The sequence below is a fragment of the Lampetra planeri genome, chromosome 63 (assembly GCF_965212315.1).
Source record: "Lampetra planeri chromosome 63, kcLamPlan1.2.h2, whole genome shotgun sequence".
Taxonomy (NCBI): Eukaryota; Metazoa; Chordata; class Hyperoartia; order Petromyzontiformes; family Petromyzontidae; genus Lampetra; species Lampetra planeri.
In genome coordinates this window covers 2,498,386-2,511,044 of record NC_136169.1, presented here as the reverse complement: position 1 = coordinate 2,511,044, position 12,659 = coordinate 2,498,386, and the positions used below count along the sequence as shown (strand labels likewise).

Sequence of the window (12,659 nt, the reverse complement as noted above, 5' to 3'; positions counted from 1 at the left end):
CCCACTTTTTGGTTACACCTTTTTTATTTAAATCCTTTATATTAAGTTCGCTTGCTTGCTTGCTTGCGTGCTTGCTTGCTTGCTTAGGACCGTGCAAATCTTTCGGTCGTTTTTTAACCCACTTCCCGTGATCCAATCGAGCTGACATTTTCCACACAGACTCGTTGTGCCAGACAATTATTGTTCGTGAAAAAAAATTCCCAAAATTTTACACTTTTTAGGCAAAAAAAAAATATTTTACATATATTCAAAGAGAACTAATTTATGGCTTTGGCTGAACGTCAGAGTGTAAGAGCCCAGAGCGTAACCCCTCCACAGGCCGTGGCGGAGTAGCGCAGTTGGTAGCGCCCTCGCTTCCCATGCCAAAGGTCGCGGGATCGATCCCCGCGTCCTCCACAGGCGAATATATTTTTAAATCCTTTATATTAAGTTCGCTTGCTTAGGACCGTGCAAATCATTCGCTCGTTTTTTAACCCACTTCCCGTGATCCAATCGAGCTGACATTTTCCACACAGACTCGTAGTGTGTGACAATTAATTTTCGTGAAAAAAAATCCAAAATTTTACACTGTTTAGGGAAAACAAATTAAATATTTAATTACCAATTGCTTAATGGTGGCAGACAATCATCTGACCCATAGGTGGCAGCCATCTCAAGCCAGAGGACGAGAGGACTCTAGCCGCCACGCATATAAAGGATGTATAGTGAAAAACTTTATTTTTACGGGTTTACTTGTTTTAAAATCCTTTATATTAAGTTCACTTGCTTGCTTGCTTAGGACCGTGCAAATCTTTCGGTCGTTTTTTAACCCACTTCCCGTGATCCAATCGAGCTGACATTTTCCACACAGACTCGTTGTGCGTGACAATTAATGTTCGTGAAAAAATTTTCCCAAAATTTTACACTTTTTAGGACAAAAATATTATATTTAATTACCAATTGCTTAATGCTGCCATGCAATCATCTGACCCATAGGTGGCAGCCATCTCAAGCCAGAGGACGAGAGGACTCTAGCCGCCACGCATATAAAGGATTTATAGTGAAAAACTTTTTTTTACGGGTTATACTTGTTCAATATGTGCCCTGCCGACGGTGTTCATCACGCAGGCTATCAAACAAAATATCAATTGGTTACACTGGAGAACACGTATGAAAAAAATCCACATCTTAGTCTACGCCGACTCTATTTGGCCTGTGGGGTTTCTAAATCATTGTTAAGCGGGCAGAGACCATCAACTTATTACACTTGAGAAACCAGTTTAATCATAATTCAATCTCCGTATTGGTCTCTATGATTCTATGGGTCTCTGTGCGAGTCTGTTGGTCTCTATGTGAGCATAGGGTTTCAATGTAAGGTGACTTGGCTGAAAACATCGGTTAATCACGAAACCCTGATTCGAACCCAGGCTCTTAGTGGTGCCAGCTAAGCACTCTAAACTCTGAGCCACTCAGCACACAATTTGAACATGTAGCCAAATAGGGTGGAGTATAATTTATTTCATACATTTAAAGAAACAATACGTAATAAATCTGACGTCTCATTAACATGGTAGTGTGCTGGAGGGTTTAATTAGACTCACATAAATTTGAGCCGTGTTTTATTTTCTTTCTTTTAATTTGGAAATACGACGTAATCTCCGCTCTTAGTCCTTGACATTTCTCAAAGCCTTTGATCGTCTCTGGCATCACGCGCTCATGTGCTGGGGGCCTCCGTCAATCGGCATTCAGTCGAATCTGCCAGCCTGGATTTCCAGCTTTCCAACTGATAGGTCAGTATGCAGAGCAAAACCCTTGCTAATTCGGCACATAGGGGGCTCTGGCCTTGCCGGATTATCTGCCATGACCTCCTGCCCCGATACATTTGCTTTCCAAATTTCTAGATTTGAAGCTTTCGTGACTGCAAGGATTCATATTCTTAGGTTTTTTCGGTAAAGTCACGTAGGTAAAACATTAAAATTAATAAAAGTAAAATAAAATAAAAATCACGACGTTTCGGAGGCAACACAAGCTTCCGTCTTCAGGTGGAACCGTCACAGCCACGACAGCTAAACGGAGTGGTTTATATAATAAACGGAGTGGTAGCTCCTGCAATCTCTCATTTACTTGATACAGCTGTCGTGGCTGTGACGGTTCCACCTGAAGATGGAAGCTTGTGTTGCCTCCGAAACGTCGTGATTTTTATTTTATTTTACTTTTATTAATTTTAATGTTTTACCTACGTGAATATTCTTTCCAAATTTGTTTTCCAAACTCATCGCACACTATAAGCATTGACACACCCTGCATCAATTCTATCCAAAACTGTGGATTTGTCTCGCGGACTAAGGGGGCGTCCATAAATGACGTCACGAGATTTTGGACGATTTTTGACCCCCCTTCGTCACACGGCGTCACAAAAGTCAGACCCCCCCTAAAATATGACGTCACAAAGCTCTGCCCCCCCCCCCCCAAAACCATATTTCCATTTTGAAAATAAAACTTGCTTCAAATCGCTTTAAACTATTGTCACTGTAGTGCGTATTTAATGTGGCGCTGCACTCTGATGTTGTAGGAGTGTTGTTATAACAATTAGTGTTCTTATAACAATTCGATATTTATTTAAAGTTGCGCATTTTGATGTGACGTCACATTTCTCACCCCCCCCCCCTCGTCACGCATCGTCACAAATGTCTGACACCCCCCCCCCCCCCCCCAGGTGCGTGACGACATTTATGGACGGCCCCTAAGGGATTTATACTTCGGTATCTTCCTATTACTTCTTGATGTAGCTTTCGACGACATTTCTTTGATGATTGGCTTGCGCTGAGTGCACGAGCAAGGTCAAGTCGACAGCGACGGGTCTGAACACGCTCGCCACGTGCCTCGACATTGTTTTGGTCGTTGTGAGCGGCATGACTCCACGTGCTATACCGAAATTGGACCATTTGCTATGCCAATTCGGCTCATGGTGAACTAACAATACACCGTATATGCCGAAAGCGCAGTCGTGCAAAATTATCCCCAATTACGAATTATGAAATACCGAAATAACGAGGTATTCATATTCTTAGGTTTTCGGTAAATTCACGTAGGTAAAAAAATTAAAATTTATAAAAGAAAAATAAAATAAAAATCACGACGTTTCGGAGGCAACACAAGCTTCCGTCTTCAGGTGGAACCGTCACAGCACGATACAGCTAAAGAAATGGGTCTCTGTGTGGTGAGTCTATGGGTCTCTGTGTGAGTCTATGGGTCTCTGTGTGGTGAGTCTATGGGTCTCTGTGTGAGTCTATGGGTCTCTGTGTGGTGAGTCTATGGGTCTCTGTGTGAGTCTATGGGTCTCTGTGTGGTGAGTCTATGGGTCTCTGTGTCAGTCTATGGGTCTCTGTGTGGTGAGTCTATAGGTCTCTCTCAAAAAACACAACTCTGATAATGTATGCACTGTCCTTGAAATTGATTGGTCCACACCAATTTGATTGGTCGACACCGATTTCTAGGACAGTGCATACATTATCAGAGTTGTGTTTTTTGTTTGCATTACGACTGCAGGTATTGTGGTCAATGCAAGCATGACTTCTTGTAAAAAAAAGTTGTCAGTTTTGTCGCCAGATAAAAGGGTAAAAAAAACAATTATCATATTTTGCTACTGGCAAAGGAGGTTCCAATGGTGGAAGAAGAGAGTTGTTGAGTGCGGAGCGGAAACTCTGCGAGCGAAGGTCACCGCTTAATGTGTAGGGCGAAGTTTGTTCCAGCGAAGGGGGTTGTCGAGAAGAGAGAGACTTTTTGACTTTTTAAACAACGTTTATTGCCGCCAGCAGCAAAAAGCACTGGAGGCGATTTCAATATGAAACACACAAAGTCACCAGCAAACAAATGAAAATAAACGCTACAAATCGACGCGCTGTGGCGCTGAAAGCACCGCGTACAATACAAAACAAAAGTCACGTGGTTGTGGTGTCATCGCGCACGCCACGGAGAAGAGAGAGAGAAAGAGAGACAGAGCGACAGCGTGGACTGAGCAATAGGAGACGGAGGAACGGAGAGAGGCCGCAAAGATTGAGAACGTGGAGCGCGAGAAGGCGACGCCGAGAAATGAAAACAAGCGGTGGGGTAAGACCACGAAGGGATTCGCAAAAAAATGGGGGGGTTAGGCCTAAGAATAATCTGGCTAAAATGCGCGTCGTGTAACCCCTCCACCACCCGACACAAACCAACAAATGGCAGTTGTCACCTGGGTGGTGTGCACGCCGAATCGACCGCGTGACAATTAATGGGGGTGAGGGGAGCGATCATCGCGACCGAATTGTGTAACAAAATTTGCGTATCGCTTGCCACTGAGCCAAGCATCGGGCGAGAGACCAGGCATTCAGAATGACCGACACAAAAAAAAACCTCAAAGAACCCCGCGGTGTATGGCATAAAATTCAACATGACGAAGCGAACCATAATAAGGTTTTTTTTATTTGGGTTCAAACCCGTAAATATAAATGTGTCGTGAAACCCGCCACCACCCGACACAGCCAACTAGTAAGGGTGTGTCACGTCAATCAAACGTGGCTATTCATTCCTAGCTCAGCACACCGGTGTGTTGGAGAGTAAACCCACGACATCGACAATTCGAGTACGACGTCTCGCCGGCAATTTACAACCGGCATCATCAGGCGACAGCCAGAGTTGTGGATAAATGCGATGCCGTAACCTGTGAGTCAAACAGGTTCAACAAAAAAAAACCCTCTACGCGTTACACAAGGCAAACAATGCCTTTAATTGCTGCAGGAAAATCCTCGCCGAGACTCAAAGACTATTCTTGCGTGCAGGAGAGAGCAGTGCAGCAAAAAAAAACAATCATCCACCGCACTTCCACGTTACCCCCACCCCCTCCCAGCCCTTCACCAAACCCTCTATGACCAGCGTGGCGAAGTATTGAGAAATTTACCCCCGACAAACTGCACGGCGTGGAGTGGCCGTCACCCATCAGCGGACTGGACAGGGAGTCTTTGTACACGGACGCAGCGGAGTAGCTGGCCAAAGCAAAAGACCAGGTCCCCAAGCAGCCGATGAGTCACGGGGAAAGAGGGGTGCTTAAAACGCCAGCTCAAATCCTCATCCTGTCGAACACCAGCCAGACTACATTAACGATTCATAAAATCTCACTAAACTTGCCTGATTAAAAGTTTTCGTGACTGCAGGGATTCATCTTCTTGGTTCTTTCGGTAAAGTCACGTAGAAGAGAAATAATAAAATAATAAAAATAAAACATAATAAAATAATTCTCACGACGTTTCGGCCACAACGCAAGCAGCCGTCCTCAGGTGAAGAACAGGTCTGTCTTCCCAAGAATTATTTTATTATGGAAAGACAGCGTCTTTCCGACAGACCTGTTCTTCACCTGAGGACGGCTGCTTGCGTTGTGGCCGAAACGTTGTGAGATTTGTATTTTATTATGTTTTATTTTTTTCATTTTATGATTTCCCTTCTACGTGACTTTACCGAAAGAACCAAGAAGATAGTTCATCTCATCCATATGATGTTCAACCACCACAATAAAGGTTACAGCAACACACTCACTCGCTCTTAGACTGTTGGGATGACTCCTGTTAGCGAGCAGCACCTATGAAGGCCGGCAAGACACAAGTGGGGGTAAGGTGGCCAGCACCACGCCCGACCGCCCTTGTCTCCCTCGTGGCGATGTTTATACATCGGTACTCATTTGTAGGCTGAGTCGACCTAGGGGAGGCCCAGAACCGCTTCGAATATTCGCCACTGTTATTGGTCGTGAGCAGCGGGAATTGAACTCGGGTGGCCGGGGTTTATAGCGCAGCGCGCTTAACACTGCCCGATTAAACGCACAAAGACAAAGATCACCCTTATAGCCTTTACAGACTGTTGGGGCAAGTGCTGTTAGCGAGCAGCTATAAAGGCCGGCACGGCACACGAGGGGGTGGGTGGCCAGCACCACATCCCCAGTGGCGATGTTTACACACCGCACCAGGTACTCATGTGTAGGCTGAGTCGACCTAGGGGGAGGCCCAGGACCGGGTTCAAATAATCGTCACCGGTGTCGGCCGTGAGCGTGAATCGAACGCCTGGTCGCCGGGTTCGCAGCGCAGCGCTAACCGCCCCACCACCGCTCCCCCCCCCCACACGCGCGCGCACGCACGCACGCGCACACGCGCGCGACCCGGAGAAAGCCGTGCACGCGCTCACCTGGGCAAGCGGAGTTGAGGAGGCGGCAATGACGATAGCGGCGCTAGCCACGCACAGCGCAACTATCGCTCTCCCGGCAGGAGTCATGGTCGCCGGATACAATCCCAGCCACTCCCGCCGCAGCAGCAGAAGCAGCAGCAGCAGGCAGACCAAGAAGAAGCCTCGATCGAGCAAGCTGTGGCTCCTGAGATGTCGATTAATGTGGATGGCGCCAGGGGCGGGCGATCGAACGAGAGAGAGAGAGTTCGATCGCCGTGAGGCAATGCAGAGGTGCGGTGGGGTTCTTTTTAGTTTTAAAGCTTCGAGGCAGCGACGCGTTGTCCCACCTACCCACGCACCAACGCACTCTTCCCCCCCCCACACCCCTTCCTTCATTCTCTCGCGAGCACCCAGCGATAGGAAGTTATATTCTTGAGTTTTGTCGATAAAGTCACGTAGGTAAAAAAAATATTAAAATATGTTTTATTTAAATTTTACTTTTATTATTTTTTTTTACCTACGTGACTTTACCGAAAAAAACCAAGAATATGAATCCTTGCAGTCACGAACGCTTCAAATCTAGATAGGAACTTCTCTTTTTTTTACGATCAGAGGAAACAAGAAGATGCTCGGTGTAGTCGGCATTTTACTTCGTTCATCATTTTTATTTCAATGCGTTGCTTTATGTGCCCCCTTCTTTTTTAATGAAAGATTTCACGAAAGATAATCTCTCTTCTCTCTCTCCCCATCTCTCTCCTCCCTCTTTTTATTTTACTTTGAAGTGTTTTATTTCCATACTTAAAGGTTCAGAAGGTGGCAGCCAAGGCATGGGAACGCATCCACCGGGAAAGATGGGGAGATGAAATCAGTTCGGGCGCGCGAGCTGGGTAGGAATTTTTTGTTGTTGTTACCACATCGCAAAAATTGTACGAAGAGACGATGACCGAGGCTTGGGGGAAGGCCTTCATCCAACCTCTTTATTTTCTTTTTACGAACAGTGGAAACAAGAAGATGCTCGGTGTAGTCGGCACTTTGCTTCGTTCATCATTTCGTAATTTTCTTTTTTTAAATAACTTTGCTTTATGTAAACCCCCACATCTCGCTCACTCTCTCGTTCACTCTCTCGCTCTCTCTCTCGCTCACTCTCTCGCTCAATCTCTCGGTCACTCTCTCGGTCACTCTCTCGCTCACTCTCTCGGTCACTCTCTCGCTCACTCTCTCGGTCACTCTCTCGGTCACTCTCTCGGTCACTCTTTCGCTCTCTCTCTCGCTCACTCTCTCGGTCACTCTCTCGGTCACTCTCTCGGTCACTCTCTCGCTCAATCTCTCGGTCACTCTCTCGGTCACTCTCACGCTCACTCTCTCGCTCACTCTCTCGCTCACTCTCTCGGTCACTCTCTCGGTCACTCTCTCGCTCACTCTCTCGGTCACTCTCTCGGTCACTCTCTCGCTCTCTCTCTCGTTCACTCTCTCGCTCAATCTCTCGGTCACTCTCTCGGTCACTCTCTCGCTCACTCTCTCGCTCACTCTCTCGCTCACTCTCGTTCTGCACGCAGCCCTTCTTGCAGTCCGACGGCCTCCGACGGGTAGCTCACATCAGCACGCAGAGCTCCCCGTCATCTGCCACCGAGCACACGGCCTCCTCCATCGCCCACTGCTCCTTGAAGGCCGGCACGGCGTGGGTCAGCCGCGCATGGCGGAACTCCAGCCCACACACCCTGGCTCCGAGCAGAGCGCGGAAGATGACCCAGGCTGCTGGCCGGACGTTTCCCCTCCAGGGCCACCTTCCTCGCCCTGTAAATGGCGAGCTTGGCGTAGCCGATGACCAGCCCCTGAAGATGTTGGGGTCCGTCGCCCTTTTGGTATCCAAAGATGAGGACCGTCGGGGAGAAGTGGAGGCTGAACTTTAGGAGGATGTTTTTGAGGACCTTGAACAACAAGTCCAGGCTCTTGCACTCCACGTATTGGTGTTGTGCGCGGTGCTTTTAGCGCCACGGCGCGTGGATTTGTAGCGTTGATTTTCTTTTGTTTGCTGGTGACTTCGTGTGTTTCATTTTCGAAATCGCCTCCAGTGCTGTTGCTGCTGGCGACAAACACGTTCCTTCTGAGTGGGCAGGTAGGAACTTGGTTGGACAGCGCATTCGTGCACGACAGACAGACAAATAATCCCTGGTGGGCAGTGTGGAACCTGTTGTTCCTACCTGTATGTATAAAAGATAACTTGACTTTAGGTAGCCAGGCAAACAGCCCCCTTAACTATCGCCCCCCCCCTCCCTTAGGCCCCTCCCTCCTTAGGCCCCTCCCCTGACCCCCTTTCCCTTAGGTCCCTCCCCTGACCACCCCCCCCCCATATCCTCAGGCCCCTCCCCTGACCCCCCTTCCTTAGGCCCCTCCCCTGACCCTCCTCCCTTAGGCACCTCCCCTCTCCGTACCCGGCAGTAGGTCTCCACCAATCAAAGAGCTGTTTGTAAGGTCTCCACCAATCAAAGAGCTGTGTGTATTATATATTTATTTATGCACGACAGACATACAGTCAGACAGACAGCTAAATAATCCCTGGTGGGCAGTGTGGAACATTGTTCCTCCCTGTATAAAAGTTGTTTAAAAGTCAAAAGACTCCTCCCTCTCTCTCTCCCCTCTCTCTTCTCTCTGCCCTCCCTCTCTCTCCCTCCCCCCCTCTCATCTCCCCTGCACCCCCCTCGCCGCCCCTCCTCCATCTCTATAAGAGCCGTACACACAGGCTGTGTGGATGAGCCGCTGGCGATGGGGGCAGGATTGTTCGTGAACATTAGCGAAGGGTCATGGTGAGTTTTTTTTTATTTTTTAGTCGTTGAGCACAGGGCCAAAAGGGTCGAAACGTGATGCGGCCAGCCACAAACACTCACCGTCAAGAGTTGTGATAGATGAGGATGCACACGTTTCTCGAATTGAGCAAGGGCTATTACGACGGCCTGGCGATGCTGGGAGGGAATTCCAAAGCGGACCAGTGCGAGGGAAGATGCCAAAATAGCAGTGTAGTGACCTGCAGTGTGGTGAGTGGGTGAGTGAGTGGGTGAGTGAGTGAGTGGGTGCATGAGTGAGTGAGTGGGTGAGTGAGTGGGTAAGTGAGTGAGTGGATGGGTGGGTGAGTGAGTGAGTAAGTGGGTGAGTGAGTGGGTGGGTGAGTAGGTAACGATGTGTGACGAGGTGGGAGGGTTTGAGAAATGTGACGTCGTATCAAAATGCGCAACTTAAAATAAATATAGACAACACGTTCTACTTAATTAATTCGACTTTTTAATAAATGTTTTATCCTACAACATCAGAGTGCAGCGCCACATTAAAACGCACTACAATGACAATAGTTTAAAGCGATTTGAAGCATGTTTGATTTTGGGGGGGGGGGGGGCAGAGCTTTATGACGTCATATTTGAGGGGGGGGGTCTGACTTTTTGTGACGTCGTGTGACGAAGGGGGGGGGGGTCAAAAATCGTCCAAAATCGCGTGACATCATTTATGGACGGCCCCTTGTCGCGATCGGGAGGCGCACAGAGCTCCTCCCTCCTGCAGAGGTCCTTCCGCCAGCAGTGGCACGAGTGCGCAATCAGGTAAAGAACAAACTTGCAATCGATAATTGTTTTTTTACCCTTCTATCTGGCAACAAAACTGACACCTTTTTTACAAGGAGTCATGTTTGCATAGACCACAATACCTGCAGCCATAATGCAAACAAAAACATGACTCTGATAATGTATGCACTGTCCTTGTAGTTGATTGGTCCACACCCGAGACAGCTTTCCTTAGAGCCTAGTCTCACATGGGTTGGACCAGATGACGCCAAAAGGCGCACAACTAAAAGACAATGCACCATCAGAGTAGGAGAGCTCGGGGTAAGCATTTACACCATTGGAACCTCATTTGCCAGTAAAAAATATGATAATTGGGTTTTTACCCTTCTTTCTGGCAACAAAACTGACGCCTTTTTTTTACAAGGAGTCATGTTTGCATAGACCACAATACCTGCAGTCATAATGCAAACAAAAAACACAACTCTGATAATGTATGCACTGTCCTTGAAGTTGATTGGTCCACACCCGAGACAGCTTTCCTTAGAACCTAGTCTCACATGGGTTGGACCAGATGACGCCAAAAGGCGCAAACTGGTGTAACAGTAACAATGGTTTTAGGGAGAATAAAATAAAACGCACGGTAAATTAATTTGTATACATACTCTTAGTTTTTTTGATAAAGTCACGTAGGTAAAAAATGAAATTAAAATGAATAAAAATGAAATATCGATTTAAAGCTTTCGTGACTGCAGGGATTAATCTTCTTGGTTCTTTCGGTAAAGTCACATAGAAGGGAAATAATAAAATAATAAAAATAAAACATAATAAAATAATTCTCACGACGTTTCGGCCACAACGCACAACGCAAGCAGCCGTCCTCAGATGCTGTCTCCCCGACAGACCTGTTCTTCACCTGAGGACGGCTGCTTGCGTTGTGGCCGAAACGTCGTGAGAATTATTTTATTATGTTTTATTTTTATTATTTTATTATTTTCCTTCTACGTGACTTTTACCGAAAGAACCAAGAAGAAAAATAAAATAATAAAAAATCACGACGTTTCGGAGGCATTTTGTGATATTTTTATTTTTATTAATTTTAATTTCATTTTTTTACCTACGTGACTTTACCAAAAAAACTAAGAGTATGGATCCTTGCAGTCACGAAACTTTCAAATCTAGAATTAATTTTTATACCTCACCGAAAGGGATTGGGAGGGGTTTTTCTTCCTTTAGTTTGTTGCATTAGTATTACTCTTTGCGGCAAAGAACAGAATGCACTATTTGCGATGTATAGCCGCTGGCTGTGGCAGGGTGGAGTGGTTTGTGCCCTAGGGCGGCTGTGAAAACGGAGAAGACAACTTCGTCCCAGTTGTTGACTCAGTTTTAATTTCACGACTCAGGAGTGGGCTCACAGGTCGGGGGGTCGTTAACTTGGTGGGAGTTTTTTTAGTTTGGCCATGTTTGTTTGTTGTAGTACAGAGTTAGACTGATGGCCTTAATCTAAGTTGTCTTGTGGTTGTTGTTGTTGTTGCTTGACTTGCATCCCACTGGGATATTTGCACACAGCGTTGGTGTACGGTGATTTTTCTGCAATATTTTGCTGTCCTTTCTTAGATTTTCTGTTTGCACTTAGTCACTTTAAGATCTTATTTTGTTCATGTTTTTGTTTTTTGTTTGTTGCGGTTGCACCCGATTCAAGAGCCGAATGGCTCACAGGGCTATACCTAATAAATGAACTTTGGCATTACCGGTAAGGGGCCGTCTATAAATGACGTCACGCAACTAGAGGAGGGGGGGGGGTCAGACATTTGTGACGATGTGTGACGAGGGCGGGGGGGGTTGAGAAATGTGACGTCACATCAAAATGCACAACTTTAAATAAATATAGACAACACGTTTTACTTAATAAAATATACTTTTAATACATGTTTTCTCCTACAACATCAGAGTGCAGCGCCACATTAAATACGCACTACAATGACAATAGTTTAAAGCGATTTGAAGCATGTTTTATTTTTTTCGGGGGGGGGGGGGGGCAGAACTTTGTGACGTCATATTTGAGGGGGGGTCTGACTTTTTGTGACGCCGTGTGACGAGGGGGGGGGTCAAAAATCGTCCAAAATCGCGTGACGTCATTTATGGACGGCCCCTAACCACATGGTATATACAGGTTTTGCCGCGCACACATGATCAATTATAGTATAGGCTTTTTTGGTGGGGGGGGGGGGTAGATCGCGTAAATATATAAATGTGTTGTTAAACCCGCCACCACCCGACACAGCCAACTAGTAAGGGTTGTCACGTAAACAGAACGTGGACAATTCGTTACTAGTACAGCACCAGTGTATAGTGTAGTGTATAGTGAAGTGTATAGTAGTGTATAGTGTAGTGTATAGTAGTGTATACCAGAGGTGTGGACTCGAGTCATGTGACTTGGACTCGAGTCAGACTCGAGTCATGAATTTGATGACTTGCGACTCGACTTGGACTTGTATAACAATGACTTTGTCCCACCTCTGGTGTATACTGTAGTGTATAGTGTAGTGTATAGCAGTGTAGTGTATAGTGAAGTGTATAGTGTAGTGTATAGTGTGTAGTGTATAGTGTAGTGTATAGTAGTGTATATTGTAGTGTATAATAGTGTAGTGTATAGTGTAGTGTATAGTAGTGTAGTGTATAGTAGTGTGTAGTGTATAGTGTAGTGTAGTGTGTAGTGTATAGTGTAGTGTATAGTGTAGTGTATAGTGTAGTGTATAGTAGTGTAGTGTATAGTGTAGTGTATAGTAGTGTATAGTGTAGTGTATTGTATAGTGTAGTGTATAGTGTAGTGTATAGTAGTGTAGTGTATAGTAGTGTATAGTGTAGTGTATAGTAGTGTAGTGTATAGTAGTGTAGTGTGTAGTGTATAGTGTAGTGTTTAGTAGTATAGTGTATAGTGTAGTGTAT

At 46.1% G+C, this 12,659-nt stretch overlaps 1 protein-coding gene across 1 annotated transcript in view; it reads right to left on the bottom strand.

Moving 5' to 3' along the window:
* The window catches only part of LOC144736851 (cadherin-13-like), a 52,212-nt gene extending 45,856 nt beyond the window's left edge, over nucleotides 1-6,356 (bottom strand). The window contains exon 1 of the mRNA XM_078619501.1: nucleotides 6,187-6,356. Coding sequence (XP_078475627.1) covers nucleotides 6,187-6,273 — 87 coding nt within the window. The 5' untranslated portion in view covers nucleotides 6,274-6,356. The remainder of the gene's footprint in view (nucleotides 1-6,186) is intronic.
* Nucleotides 6,357-12,659: the final 6,303 nt, after the last annotated feature.